General features: G+C 48.8%; 2 protein-coding genes across 6 annotated transcripts in view; one reads left to right on the top strand and one right to left on the bottom strand.

Moving 5' to 3' along the window:
- The window catches only part of LRRC36 (leucine rich repeat containing 36), a 50,945-nt gene extending 45,793 nt beyond the window's left edge, over window positions 1–5,152 (top strand). The window contains exons 12-14 of one of the 2 annotated variants that reach the window (XM_057533866.1): window positions 662–785; window positions 3,368–3,482; window positions 4,780–5,152. In XM_057533866.1, coding sequence (XP_057389849.1) covers window positions 662–785; window positions 3,368–3,482; window positions 4,780–5,005 — 465 coding nt within the window. In that variant the 3' untranslated portion in view covers window positions 5,006–5,152. The remainder of the gene's footprint in view (window positions 1–661; window positions 786–3,367; window positions 3,483–4,779) is intronic. The other variant, XM_057533865.1, reaches the window with a different exon arrangement.
- Window positions 5,153–5,502: 350 nt separating this feature from the next.
- Window positions 5,503–12,767, bottom strand: TPPP3 (tubulin polymerization promoting protein family member 3). 4 transcript variants are annotated; one of them, XM_057533873.1, is made up of 5 exons: window positions 10,434–10,520; window positions 10,115–10,308; window positions 9,849–10,002; window positions 9,574–9,733; window positions 5,503–5,528 (listed from the first exon to the last, which is right to left on the bottom strand). In XM_057533873.1, the coding sequence occupies exons 1-5, from the start codon at window positions 10,503–10,505 to the stop codon at window positions 5,518–5,520; spliced, it is 591 nt and encodes a 196-aa protein (XP_057389856.1). In that variant the 5' UTR covers window positions 10,506–10,520; the 3' UTR covers window positions 5,503–5,517. The 4 variants fall into 4 exon arrangements, with proteins under 4 accessions (XP_057389856.1, XP_007198171.1, XP_007198172.1 ...); XM_007198109.3 differs by lacking the exon at window positions 5,503–5,528 and adding an exon at window positions 12,625–12,767 and having other exon boundaries at window positions 9,184–9,733; window positions 10,434–10,598; XM_007198110.2 differs by lacking the exons at window positions 5,503–5,528; window positions 10,434–10,520 and adding an exon at window positions 12,625–12,767 and having other exon boundaries at window positions 9,184–9,733.
- Between the last annotated feature and the right edge of the window lie 824 nt (window positions 12,768–13,591).

Here is a 13,591-nt window from a genome sequence, read left to right as displayed (position 1 = left end):
AAAGTCAGTCTGTGCATATCTGGAACACAAAACTTGCAGGGACAGCTTGGAGATTTTGCAGGGATGACTCCCTAATCCTAGCCCTAATCCAAAAATTCTAAGAAAAGACTTGAAATGGAAAAAGAAAAAAAAAGGGCCCTAGAGTGAAAACATTTAGGACCATGTTCTTGAAGGTTATGGTTTGATTCAGATGAGGGAAGTTAGATGTCTCTGGGATTATCTTTCCTCCCTTCTGATGGAGAGCCCTAAACCAGGGGCCATTCCTAGAGTGTTAGGCTGCTGGCTCTGGGAGGGAAAGAAGGGGCTCATATTCTTAGGCTTTTTTTCCCCCCTTTTCTTAACATTAGAGGATTTTCAGGCATCAAGTTTAGTTTCTAGAAACTTTAGATAGGTGACTCAGATGCTGGCCACTTGTCAAAACAACCACTTGTTCTGCGAGAGTAGTGGATAACTCACAGGAAAGATTGCAATTGCATGTGATAAATTTGTTTGCTGCACTTGAGCTATGCTTACCAATGAATTAAAATTCTAGTGAGAAAGAGAGATGCTGACCTCCATTCAGTTTATCACTAAACAGAGGAAAGATTGTTTCAGTTTTCTAAAAGCACTCCTCGGAATTTCAGATTCTTAATGTGTTTGTATTTTGTTTTCTAATCTAAAGGAAAGTTTGAAGCAAAAACTGGTCAGAGTGCTGGAGGAAAACCTCATTTTGTCAGAAAAAATCCAGCAATTGGAGGAAGGTGCTACCACCTCAATTGTGAGTGGGCACCAGTCCCACACTTACGGTAAGTTCAGGAAAGCAATGTGTGGTGCATCCCAAGACAACCGTTTGTTTATAGATGGCCCGTTTAATAAGCTTCGTCATCCAGAGCTCACATGGCTTCCTAAATGGAAACAACCATCTAGCCTCAGAGTTGTAATGCAGGTGACTTGAGTTACCAGAGTAAAAGAGTTTACTCTTTTATCAGTGTAAAGCATTTACAAATGTGTTATTATTGTCATTATTTTTGAGAAAGACACTTGTTTTTTCTGATTATAGCAGAAGATCTTGTTCTTTACAGAAAGTTTGAAAAATATAAGGAAAATATAATCTCACTACCCAGAAATAACTACAATTAGTGTTTTTGGTATATTTTCTTTCACCGTATGCCTATACATATATTTAACAAAGAATTAAAATTTGTGTCTTGATTTTTAAAAACTAATTTATGTACAACAAAATACACACATTTTAAGTTTGATGAGTTTTGACAGATATATATATTCATTTAACTCCATCCCCATCAAAATACAGAACACTTCTGTACTCTAGAAAGTTTGACACTTGTGCACTCAGTTCCCGCTACTCTCTACCCTAGGCAATCTGATTTCTACAACCTAATGTTATTAATTTAATAGCACAGGCATTTCCTATAATGTTACATGAATATACCATATTTCTCTATTCAGTCCTCTATATAGTTGTTTTTAATGTTAGCTATTATAAATAAAGCTGCCATTTTTATATTAAAAATAATTCTAATTCTAAGAATTTCCAAACATTCGAAAGACCTGAAATAGAAGAAAAGATCCTAGAGTGAAAATGCTTCTCTAAGATTCTCTTTCTTCTCTTCTGATGGAGCTGAGAGTCCTAATATTTATGCTGTGATAAATAATGCAGCTATTAATATCTGTGTATATAAATCTTTGTTTACATGTTAGACTATTTTCCTAGCAGACATTCCCAGAAGTAGAATTAGTGGGTCAAAAGATGTGGACATTTTTGAGGTTTTTGTTACACATTGCCAAATCATTCCCAAGAAAGATGGTTTCAGTTTACACTCATATCGGCAGTAAGTATGTATTTGAATGCCTTTTCATTTCACCCTTGCCAGCACTGGGTATTATATTTTTTTGCCATTATGATAAGTGAAAAATAATATCCCATTGAATTCTTGATTTGTACTACTTTATTATTAGTATAGTTTAGGTAGATAAAGTCTACCTCGACTTTAAGCTTCTAGCTCAGCACCCACAAACAAACATTATGGGTATTTGGATTTGAATGAGGAATTTGATTTGGAAATCAGCATTGAATTTCCAGAGTTGAATCTCATCACTATCTGATATTCATAAGCCTGAATAATCAAGACATCATTCTCCACTTACCTGCACTGAAAATAAATAGGTGTTTATTCACTAGATACCTATTTACTTTTTTTAAAATAAATTTATTTATTTTATTTATTTTTGGCTGCATTGGGTGTCCGTTGCTGCGCGCGGGCTTTTCTCTAGTTGTGGCAAACAGGGGCTACTCTTCGTTGCGGTGTGCAGACTTATCATTGCAGTGGCTTCTCATATTGTAGAGCACGGGCTCTAGGCACGCGGGCTTCAGTAGTTGTGGCTCGCAGGCTCTAGAGCACAGGCTCAGTAATTGTGGCACACGGGCTTAGTTGCTCCGCGGCATGTGGGATCTTCCCAGACCAGGGCTCGAACCCGTGTCCCCTGCATTGACAGGCGGATTCTTAACCACTGCGCCACCAGGGAAGCCCTAGATACCTATTTTCAATCAGCCATGAGACCCAGTTCTCTATTTTGGATTACTGGTGATAAATACAGCTGTTGCAGCCCTGATTTCCACCTTCCAGAACCTTGCTACTCAAAATGTGAGCCACACATCACAACATTAGCATCACCTGGGAGCTTGTTAGACATATAGAAAATCTGGCCTCACCTCAGACCTACTGAATCAGAATCTGTTTTCTAAAAAGATCCCCAGGTGATTTGTAAGCATATTAAAGTTTAAGTACTGTTCTAGAAGACTGACTTGCTTAGGACCAGAGTTCCTGTGCTTTTACCTACCCAATTATTGCAGGCAGTGGCAACGTATTTGGAAAGCTAGATATGAATGCCTTGGCCACAAAGCCAGTTTCTGAAAGCACTCATTGAGCTATTGTCATGTGCCTGACACAGTTCTAGATGTTTTCACATATTCCGTACAGAGTGAAGGACATACATTCCATGAACTAAAATGGATAATACAAGGAGACCAAATATTTGTTGACTGCCTATGCTATGTGAGCACAGATGTCTCACTGACTCCTCATAACAGTGCTACCTGGCAGGGTTACTAGCTGTAGTGAAACTCACAAAAATGAACTAACGTGCAAGATTAAGTGGTTGAATTTTAATTCAGATATGTCTGTTGTGAAACCCTGTATTCTTGCCACTATATCTGCTGTCTCCAAGAGAGGAAATGGTGAATGGAGTGTGGAGGTAGGTACAGTGGGGCCCCCAACTCTTCAAGATGTCTCCCTGATCACTCAAGCTCTGCTCAAAGACTAGCCGCTTGGAATCCTCTCACCCCTGGCTACTGTAACCTTTGTAGATGATCTTCTGCGCAAAAACCAACAGCTGAACATGCAGGTGGCTTGCCTGAACCAGGAGCTTGCCCAGCTGAAAAAGCTGGAGGAGACAGTGGCCCTTCTCCACGAAAGTCAGAGGTAGGACTGGGTCCATCTAGCTGACTTCTGGAAGCAGATATTTACTTTCCTTTATCTCCTTTGTTTTACTTGGCAAGTTAATATCTATATACTTTTCAAATTAACTCTATTCTGTGTGCAAACCACCTGTATCCAGGCCAGTTTGCTCAGGGATCAAAATACTGCTTTCCAGAACATACCAGTTTCTGATTCAGCAGATCTGGGTTGGGAACTGAGAATTTGCATTTCTAGTAAGTTTCCAGGTGATGCTCTTGCTTCTGGCCTGGGGACCACACTTTGAGAACATTAAGATATATATCTTTAGTGATGCTATATTTTAGAGTAACTTGAAATAATTCTTCTGTGTGTTGTTAAACCATCAATTCAATATACAGGTTCAATTCATTTCATTTTGCTTGATTCATAGGGAATATTTTTATTATTTTGATTTAATCTTGTGTGTAATTAATGTAAAACTTACATGGTCCCAAAGTCAGATCCACAAAATCAGATAAATTCAGACAAATCTAGCTTCCTTATCTGTCTCCTCTATCCTTTCCTTCCTTCCCACCAGCCTTCCATTGCAGGTGTGGGTGTGTATTTGTATTCCCCCTCTATTACATAAAAAGAGGCATAATGTTGCTTTAACATTTTATCTAGAAATCATTTCACAGTGGTGTATAGAGTTAGTTCTCACTCCTTTTTATACATGCATAGGACTCCACTGTGTGTGTATTTAATTAGTCCTCTACTGATGGACATTACAGTATCTTGTTGTTGCAGATAGTGCTGCAGTGAATAACATTGTGCATGCATCTTTTTTGGCGGGGAGGGGCAGTCTCTGATAGCTTCCAACATTACATGGTAATACAGAGTCCAAGAATACAGTCATGACTAGCACCATTAGTTTAATTGCAGAGGCAGGACAGATTAGAAGAAGTAGAAATTAAGATTTGGGGATAGAAATTGGAGGCCTGGTCAGGTGCCAGTCTCCCAGTGCGTCTACTTACTTCATCATGAAAGTGCTTTGGAAAGAACAGAACAATCACTATATAAAATGTGAACTATGTTATTGCTACAGTCAGTCTGGAACATAAACAGAACTGCAATGAATAAATAAACTGTCCGCCTGCTTTTAAAATAACCAACTCATAAATCAGACAGTTCTTTCTATTTAAAGATGTTACTTCATTTTACATTTATTTTTTTATTTTTATTTATTTATTTTTTACATTTATCTTTAGCAAACATTTCAGGTCAGAATGGCAACTACTTTGCTTTTATGACTTCATGACTGTCTTTTTTCCCCATGCCTCAGATCCCTGGTGGTAACTAATGAGTATCTGCTGCAGCAGCTGACTAAAGAGCAAAAAGGTTATTCTGGGAAAGCACTCCTGCCTCCTGAGAAGAGTCATCATTTGGGGAGATCATCGCCCTTTGGGAAAAGCACGCTGTCTTCCTCCTCACCAGTGGCACATGATACGGGTCAGTATCTAATACAGAGTGTTTCAGACTCTGTCCCAGAGCCTAGTCTACGGAGCTAGCACTGCACACCTTCTTTGCAGCTTCCCTCTCAGCCCCAGGGGGCTCTCAGTGTTATTGCCACTAGTATGGTGGTATTCACTCTCAAGATTAAGAAAAAAATCTTATTTTAATTATACTATGTTGGTCCTTTTTATTTCTTTTTATCTCCTCCCATCAAGTCGTTCTTTCCTTCTGACCACATAAATAGTTGGCACTTAGTCCTAGGCATCATATCACATAGAAACGTTTGGCTGAAAATGTCAAAAAGAAAATAACACTAGACATTTTTCCCAAGTGTCAGTTGAAACTGTGTAGTAGGAAGTTTAAAAAGAACATCCATGGCCAGGTATGTTTTGTGTTAGCAGAAATTTTGGAGAACCTCTATTGATCAGTTCATCAAACGTGTTTTGGGTTTTCTCCCACCATAGTGAAAAGGTGACAAGGTCCGGTGTCTTCCTGGAGCAGCCAACAGTTTAGTTGTGTGATGGAGCTCAAAGCTTGCCATTGGTACCAAACAGGCCTAAATAAAAGCCTAGAGAGATCCTGGAAAGACAGACAGAGAGTAGGTAATTCCTACTCTGGAGAATTGGAGAAGGCATCAGTGAGGACTTGTTTGAGTGGAAGCTTGGCAGAATGAGTACAATGGTACCAGGTAGAGGGGGTGCAGAGCCTCCTAGGCCAAGAGTACAGAGTAGGAGAGTCTGGGGCCCCCAGAGGGATCACCGGGCAGGGAAGATGTAGGTCATGGTGCCATGACAGTATATAACTGGGGGACCTGTCCTAGCCTGGGAGGGAGGTGTGATATCAGGAGAATGTCCCCTAAAGAAATGATCTTTCAACCAAGACCTGAAGAATTGAATAGGAGGTCACCAGGCAAAGCATAGGACTGAGGGCAGAGGCAGTGGGGAGAGCTGCAGAGAGAAATAGCATAAGCAAAGGCCATGAAATGGGAAGGAACATGGTTCATTCAGGGAATGGAGGGCCTGAGAGGAGATACACAGGAGCTAGGTTGCACAGCTCCCTAAATATTTTAGATTGGGAAGGCAGATGGGTAGTATTCAATAGATTTGTGTTTGAGAAGCTTTCTCTATAAGAAGAGTGGATTGACCTCCGGCCATGTGGAGTGGACCAGAGAGGAGCTAGAGAGATGAGAGAGAAGGCTGGTGCAGTCTAGACCAGAGGTGTGGCTTCTGAAAGTTAGCTTTGGGCTCAGCATCCACTTTACATGTCAGTACCTTGTATTTCAGACTGAGGATCAATCTTTTCTTTAATCCTGATTGATTAGGCATCAATGGGAAAAGATAATGCAAGTGGCTCTAGGTATGTCTCTACCTCAAGGTTGCACAAGTAGCTAATGTTGCCAGAGAGCTGTAGAGGGCAAAGGACTGTCAACCTAATGTCATATTGTACTTCTCTTCATCTTCAGGGTCATGTCAGAGAGAGAGGCAGGTGGAAAGATTAGACACTTATTTGCTCCCCTGACCCAGGTGCTGTGCAGGGAAGGAGAGCTATTGCTGTAATAATGAGACATGAAGATCACAACTAAGATTACACATCTCTAAGTTATAAATAAAATCTACAGATCTCTCAATTTTAGGTAGGTTCCCAAAAGGAGCATGCACAGAGGAGCCATGTTTCTTTGAGCTGCATGGCTCTGAGGGAGCTAGAGTCAGCTCGTTTTCTCTGGAAGTGTCAGTAAGAACAGCCCCCCTCCCCGCTTTCCTGGGCCTGTCTTGGACCCATTGAGAGGCCTCCAAAGAGCCTAAGCCTTGCCCGGGTAGGGTAGGGTAGCCTTAGCTAGTAGCCTTACAGCCCTGTGTTGTCATATTTCACCATCCCAGCCCAGTGCACAGGCCAACTTACTGGACAGCCGATGGGGGCTAGGGGAGGTGGGGGCAGGGATAACGGACTTCTTTCTACAACCCAGCCCTCCCTTCCTTCTCCTATGAACATCTGAGAATGCTAGCCCAGAACCTATTCAGGGTACCTCTAAGGAGGAGCAAAGAGCCTGACCCAGGCTAAGTCACCTTCCACTCTATTTTCTATTGTCACTGAAAGTGGCTGGTCCTACCCTAGGCCAGGCCCCTCTCTAGGGTTGCTGGCCACTTGTGCAGAGGTCAGCTGTGTTTCTGATTTTCGCTGTGTGGCCCTTGGTCAATCCCTTGGGATTGGTGGCATCAAGAGAAGGGCCAAAGAGTTGTTGCCCTATGGGGCTAAGTGGGCTCAACATGGAGTGGGGGAAGACCCCTGAAGCAAGTAGAAAATAAGTGGACAAGAATTCCTCACCCTGGGCCTGGCACTATTAGGAGAAAGAAGGAAACAAGGCTGGGATGGAAAACAGGTCCTTGGGGAAGTTCTCCAAAAGGAGAGGCAGGACCCCTCTGAGGTTTGGCCTTCCCGCCAGCTATACATAGAGGGTTTTAATGGCTCCATCCCACAGATCCTAACTTCTCTTCCTTGCCCAACTGGCTTTGCTAGCAAGGGTACCCAAAGCTTTCCACCATGAGGAGGCTATGGGGAGATGGAGCAGCGATAACTGAAGGGCTGAAGTGGCATTGTTTGGTCAGTTCCTGCCATGAACCAGATTCTGCTAGACTAAGGGTCTTCCTGGCTCCGGGTGGGCCTTGATTTCCCTCAGGCTCCATAACCCCTTTTAAAGAAGAGGGAGCTTTACCCCTACAAGGTAGAGTTTCGGGACTCGGCCAGTTCTCTCTCTGGGCTCCTCTAAGCCACACTGCCAATCATAGGAGGGGCCAAACTGCTGCTCCCATACGCACTGGATGGTAATCTCACCTGCAGCTTAATAGCTTAATAACCTGGACCAGGCCAATTTGCAGGATTTGGGTTTCTCTCCTATTATGCTAATTTAAGTAAGCTTGCAATTTAAACCAATTCCCCAGGGCTGGAGGAAGTATTCCTCTTACTGTATGCTGGTGGGAGAGGTAGAGCTGTCTGAAACTCTTCCCTGAGCAATGCAAGGTCAGCGGAGTCAGGAGGATCCCACAACTGTCAGCCATTAGGCAAGGCTCTGCTGTGACCAGGTGATGATCTCTGCTCTCTAATTCTCACCTCACCCCCCAGCGTCTCTGTTCCAAGCCACACTATCACTCTTTACCCTCGCTCCAAGTGACTTTGGGCTCAAGGGACTCCGGGGCCACCTGGGGCAAGAACATCCTAGAACAGACCGAGGGAGAGGGAATAAACAGTTGTGCTGCTTTGCTTTGTTATCTGGGTGAAGAAAAAATATTTGTGAATGTGTGCCTTTTAAGCCTTTTCTAGCACTCTTAGGGACTCTGGGCAGTCCCTAAGTTCCATCCAGCCCACTTGTCAGCAGGAAGGAGGGGGAGTTGGCCCCAAAGCCTTAGACTTGGGAATAACTCTGGCCTAACATTGAGAACCTCAGAGGGGAGAAAAGGTTGATCTGAAAGCTCCCAGGAGTTCTCAGGATCAGAGAGAGACCCCCCCGCCCTGCAACCTGGGATGATGAACAGATGGGAGGGAATCAGCAAGAAGAGGCCCCTTCACTGTTGGACACCTTGCTCACCTGTCAAAGGCTGATGTTGGGTGCCAAGTTCTACCGCTGGCCATCCAGCCTCATTTTTGGAAATCAGTGTTGGGGCTTGCTGTGTTAGAAAGAGCCTGGCCAGGGAGGCAAGAGGCATGGTTCTGGCCTCTATTCTGCGGAAGCCCCTTCACTCTCTGGGCCTGAGTTTCCTCAGCTATAAAATTGGGAGTTGAACTGTCTACTGTCTGCTGTCTTGCATTTTCTGATATTCTGAGATGCAGCCCAGCATGACTCACCTTGGTAGCCCTCTGGAGTGGAGGCCTGTCAGCAAGCTTAGAGCTGAGGCCTGGCACTGGGCCCCACCAATGCTTAGCCTAGTCTGAGTTTGCTGTCTCATCGCCCCCCCTGCTGTGAAAGCAGAGAGGCCAAGACTGAGGCCCTAATTGCGGGAAGGTAGCCATGATGTCAGAACTCTAGGTCAGGGCTGAGGTAAAAGGCTTTTGATTTCCCTGTAGAGCATCCTCATTCAGCCTGGCTCTGTGCTAATGGAAGGGGCCTGGTGTGTGTCTTTTTCTGGGCAGGGCTGCCAGTGGAAGAATCAGCAGAGTGCGACTTGGAAGGGGTTGATGACACTGAGGAGTCGTGGGGTGTGAATGTCATTACCCTTGTTGTCATATACCTGACCAGGCCATATTGGTACAAAAGGTGGCTTTATTGAGGTCCGGGTAAGAATTAGCACTTGGCCAGAGCAGCAGCTTAAATATGAGGCAAGCAGGCAGGGGTTAGCCATGCCCGGGGCTAGGTTGGGGTGGTGAGGCTATAGGCACAGACTCTCCCCAGACAGACAGAAGTCGAGGAGGAAAGAAAAAGGGGAAGGGGATGCAGAGCAGTCTGGGTCAGAGGTCTGGTGGGCTGGCCCCATAGGGCTGGGCAGGAAGCGCTGGGCGGCAGATCCAGCAAGGAGGGGACCGGGCTCTCTTGCTCCACATGCCCCTTAGGCCCAGGCCTGAGCCTCTGGCAGGGGCAGCCGTGCTAGGGGGGGCCTTCCCAGGCCTCACTTCTTCACCTTGGCATCATAGGTACCTGCATTCTTGTAGGCACTCACATAGCCACTGTCATCCAGGATGTCCTGCCGCCCAGCAATGCCCTTGCCCTTGCCGCTCTCATCGAAGCGTTCCTTGTGGGAGCCCGTGTACTTGCTGGTGTCAGTCAGCCGTTCCACAGCACCCCCTGTTTTTGCTTTCTGTTTGGACAGAGTTCCCCCAGGGGTACCTAGTTAGGGAGCCCAGCCCTTCCAACCCCAGCCAAGATTCCCCATACCCCCCTCAGTGGCCAGCCGAGACCATCAGGGCACTTACAGTAACACCCACATTGGCTGGTTCCTTGCCTGCCACCAGCTGGCAGATGGCATCAAAGGCCTCCTCCTTGCTCTTCCCCTTGAATCGTTTGGGTGCCAGCTCTTCTAGGGCCTTCTTGAACTCCTCATAGTTGATGACCCGGGCAGACTTCCCCCTGCCAGGTATGTGGACACCATGAGTTTTCCCCCTTCTCCACATCCTCCCTGGTTCCAGCCCCCCAATTCCCCTTCTAGGAACATCAGAAGCAGGGAATGCCTGGGGCTCACTTGACTTTGGAGAAGACGATGTCGACATCGGTCCCTGTCACAGCCTTTCCATCAGCCACCTTGCAGTCCTTGCACAGCTTGGCCCAGTTCTTGCCATTCATCTCGTGCCCACTGGCCTTGGGATCACCATGGATGGCAAACTTGCGGAAGCTTTCCTCCAGCCCAGCCACGTCTGTGCTCGCTGCCATGCCACCCTGTTAGGGACCCACCTTGGTCACCTCCTAGCCAAGCTCTCCCCCCCACCCCCCAAGGCACAGAGCATCACTGCCTCTACCTCAAAACCTGCAAGGTTGAAGTTGCAGGCACTTCTGCCACATACCCTCAGAGCTGGAGATGGAGCTGCCTGCAGAAAGGGGCCAGCACTCAATGTCTGACTGGGCCCCAGAGCCATGAGGAAGAGCCCCGAGAGGAAAGGTCCTGTCACTTAATGCCAGCCTGGCTCAGAGTGGAGTTCAGAAGATGAAATCATGATGCTCGCACCAGGCTGGGAACAGAGTAGCACTGTCCAGAAAAACTGTGAGAGCAGCAGCTGGGGCCATGGCTTTGTCTGGCCCTGGCACAAGGCCTGCTTGGGTGGAAGTGAGGGTGGCAGAGCAGGCCCCCTCCCTGGGAGTTCCATGCCAGGCTGGGTCAGTACCAGGCCAGGCTGCTGGTTGGGCAGGTATTTAGTGAGGACAGTGTCTCTCTCAGGGTCATGAGGACCCAGCAAGACCCAGCCCAGGCTGAGAAGGGAGCCAGAGCACAGGCAGGGGTGCAGCTGGCCCAGCTGGGACCTTGTTACTATTTGCTGTTAAACAAAAACATGAGGGAAGGGGAACTTGGGGCTGGCCTGGCCACAGTTTGTGAAGCCTGGAGACAGTTGCTAAGGGAGGGTGGTACTGCTTGGAGAATGTTGCTAAGGGCAGGATGGTGTCAGGGCAGCTCAGGGAGAAGCTCCCAGTGCTGCTGGGCTGGGCTGGAGAATGGGCTCACGGGTGGGGCATATCAGCACTCCCGGCACCTGGGGCACAACCGTGGCTTCCTGGCTCCTTTCCAGCCATTGGGGCTGTAACGTCCCAATTTGTGGAGTTTAGGAGGAGCAGGAGATTGAGGGGCTAGCCTGAGTGGGGGTTGTAGAGTTATGAGCCCCTAGAGGCATGATGGCAAGTGAGACTGTGGCCTTGGCCCTGTAATCCTCACACCTACGCTCTGCGCTGAAGCACACTTCCCCAATGTCTACACCTTCAGCCCTCTCTGGAGGCCTCCTGGCCACACCCTGAGCACCACCACACTAGTCCACACTCTCACAGCTGTGTGCACTTAGCCCTGGCCCTCCATACCCTCGGCCTTAGTCCCACTGACCACACCCCTTAACCTGGTACTCAGACCTCCCTGACCACACCAGCCCTGCAATGAAGTGCCCCTCACACCCCTTACTGCAGTCCCCTGACCACACCCACAGCCCTGGGACTAAGGGCCCAGGCCATTCCCTCAGCATGCACGCCCCACACATATACTAACAGCCCTGTACTGAGGCCCCCCAGTAATACCCTCAGCCCTGCACTAAAGGGTCTTCCCCACACTTGCCCACAGCACCCACTGCAGTCCCCGACCACACCCTCAGCTCTGCACTGAAACTCCCTCCATGTAACACAGCCTGGTACTGAGGCCTCCCTGACCACACCCTCAGCCCTGCACTGCAGCCACTTCCATCCATACACGGGAAGCCCTGGGACTGGGTCCCCCGTCCACACACCCACAGGCCTTACTGAGACCCCTAACCAGAGCCTCACAACTCACCCTCTCTCCATACATATGCAGCCCCTGGCCACACCCTCAGTTGTGTCCTCAGCAACCATCTTCCACCTCTCCCTTTTATAATAGAGCCTCCAGTGACCACAGCCTGGAGCCTGCCTGCCTGCCTACCCCGCTTCCACTACCACTGGCCTTAACACTGAAAACCGTCCCCGGGTCACCACACTCACCCATCCCTAAATTGCAGTTTCTGGAACTGGGCTCACCCACAGCTCCTACATTGCAGCAACTCGGTGGGTCCAGAATCCCTTTCAAACAGCACTCCCCTTCCCTCTCCCTACACTGCAATCTCCCACCAGCAATCTGAAGGGGACCCGCACTTTGTTCACCAAGGGTAAAGTCTGGGGGAGCTTGAGTGCCACAGGATGCTTGTTCCAGGGGCCTAGCAGGACCCTGCACCTGTGCTCACTCCTGTCCGTGAGAAGATGGATTCTTGGTAATTTCAGGCTGATCAGGTGGTGCCAAGTCACAGGCCCCGGTCCCAGGGGTCTGCAGGCCACGCTCGCTCCTGCTGGGACAGCTGGAGTAATCAATCAGCAAGGAGTTGGGGGTGGGGGTGGAACGTTTGGGCCCAGCGCAGGACCGCTCAGCTTGTGTCCTCAACTCGGTACCATCCAGGGTTGGGACCCCCCCCCCCCCCGCCAGGCCGCTCCCACCCCACCCCCTTCTTATCGTGCAGGATATTGATTAGAGTGGTCGGCGCCGGGGTCTCCTACCGGCTTCTACCTCGTGGCTGCTCCTGCAGTGCACGTTCGATGGACAGAAAGAAGGACGCAAGAATGGACCGATGGACGCAGGAGACTAGGCGGCTCCGCAGCTCTGCTCCCTGCCGGCTCTGGGGCGGGACTGCAGGCCGGGCGGTTCCGCCGTATTATTCCCTTGTTTCTCGGTCTCCATAGAGACGGCGAGTCCCACCCCCGGGGCTGTCTCGGCGGGAGAGTGACCAAGGTCACGCTGGCTCCACCTACCCGACCCCGCCCTCTCCGCGCTCTGCGGGGGCGGAGCTGCTGCGATAGTCTCATCCCGCTGCACCCGGGGCAGCTCTGTGGCTGGGGTGACCAGACCTTTGTATTCTGGACGTCCTCGGATGGCCCGCATCCTGGGCTCCGCCCGAAGTTCAAAGCAAATGCCCGCCTCCAGGGGAGATCTAACTTCCCAGAGCAGCAACCGAAGGCCTTTGGCGGGGGGCGGGGGGAGGGGCGTGCAGAGGAGTGGGAAGGTCCCTTCCCTTAGTGACAGTGGGGTCTAGAGCTGGCTCAAGACCACAGCTCTCCAATGAACGTGTGGCATCCCAGGTCACAACTCCGGGTCACTGGGGGCGGGAGGGGACAGTGAACGAATCACGAGTGCCAGCCCCCAAATCCTGGTACACCGACCTCTCTCCCGCGGCTAGGGAAAAGCTCCTGGACTTCCTGGGTCCGCGTCCTCATTTATTCCCACCCCAACCCGGTGTTAGCCTCGCAGTCTCTGCTTTCGCTGCTGCCTCCCGACCCCAAAGCCTGCTTCCCCTCCTCTCTCCAAGTGCAAACCCTATTTTCAAGAAAAATAACCTCCTCCAGGCAGCTTCCAGGACCTTTCCCAACCAGGAGCCCCGTACCTGAGCTTCTCCACATGACAATCTGGGTGGCCACCCAGCGTACGGGGCGGGGGGGGGGGGGACCCACCTCACCCTCTGCCCCTAGG

This window comes from Balaenoptera acutorostrata, chromosome 19 (genome assembly GCF_949987535.1).
Source record: "Balaenoptera acutorostrata chromosome 19, mBalAcu1.1, whole genome shotgun sequence".
NCBI lineage: Eukaryota > Metazoa > Chordata > Mammalia > Artiodactyla > Balaenopteridae > Balaenoptera > Balaenoptera acutorostrata.
This window is presented reverse-complemented; position numbering and strand designations above follow the sequence as displayed.

What these genes read in the sequence shown, in the direction of transcription:
- TPPP3 (XM_007198109.3), bottom strand. Translation starts at nt 10,505, where the DNA reads ATGGCTCTGGGGCCCAGTCAGACATTGAGTGCTGGCCCCTTTCTGCAG. An exon ending in CTCCATCTCCAGCTCTGAGG is followed by an intron (nt 10,309 to 10,433) that starts GTATGTGGCAGA and finishes GGTCCCTAACAG; the next exon opens with GGTGGCATGGCAGCGAGCAC. An exon ending in ATCGTCTTCTCCAAAGTCAA is followed by an intron (nt 10,003 to 10,114) that starts GTGAGCCCCAGG and finishes CATACCTGGCAG; the next exon opens with GGGGAAGTCTGCCCGGGTCA.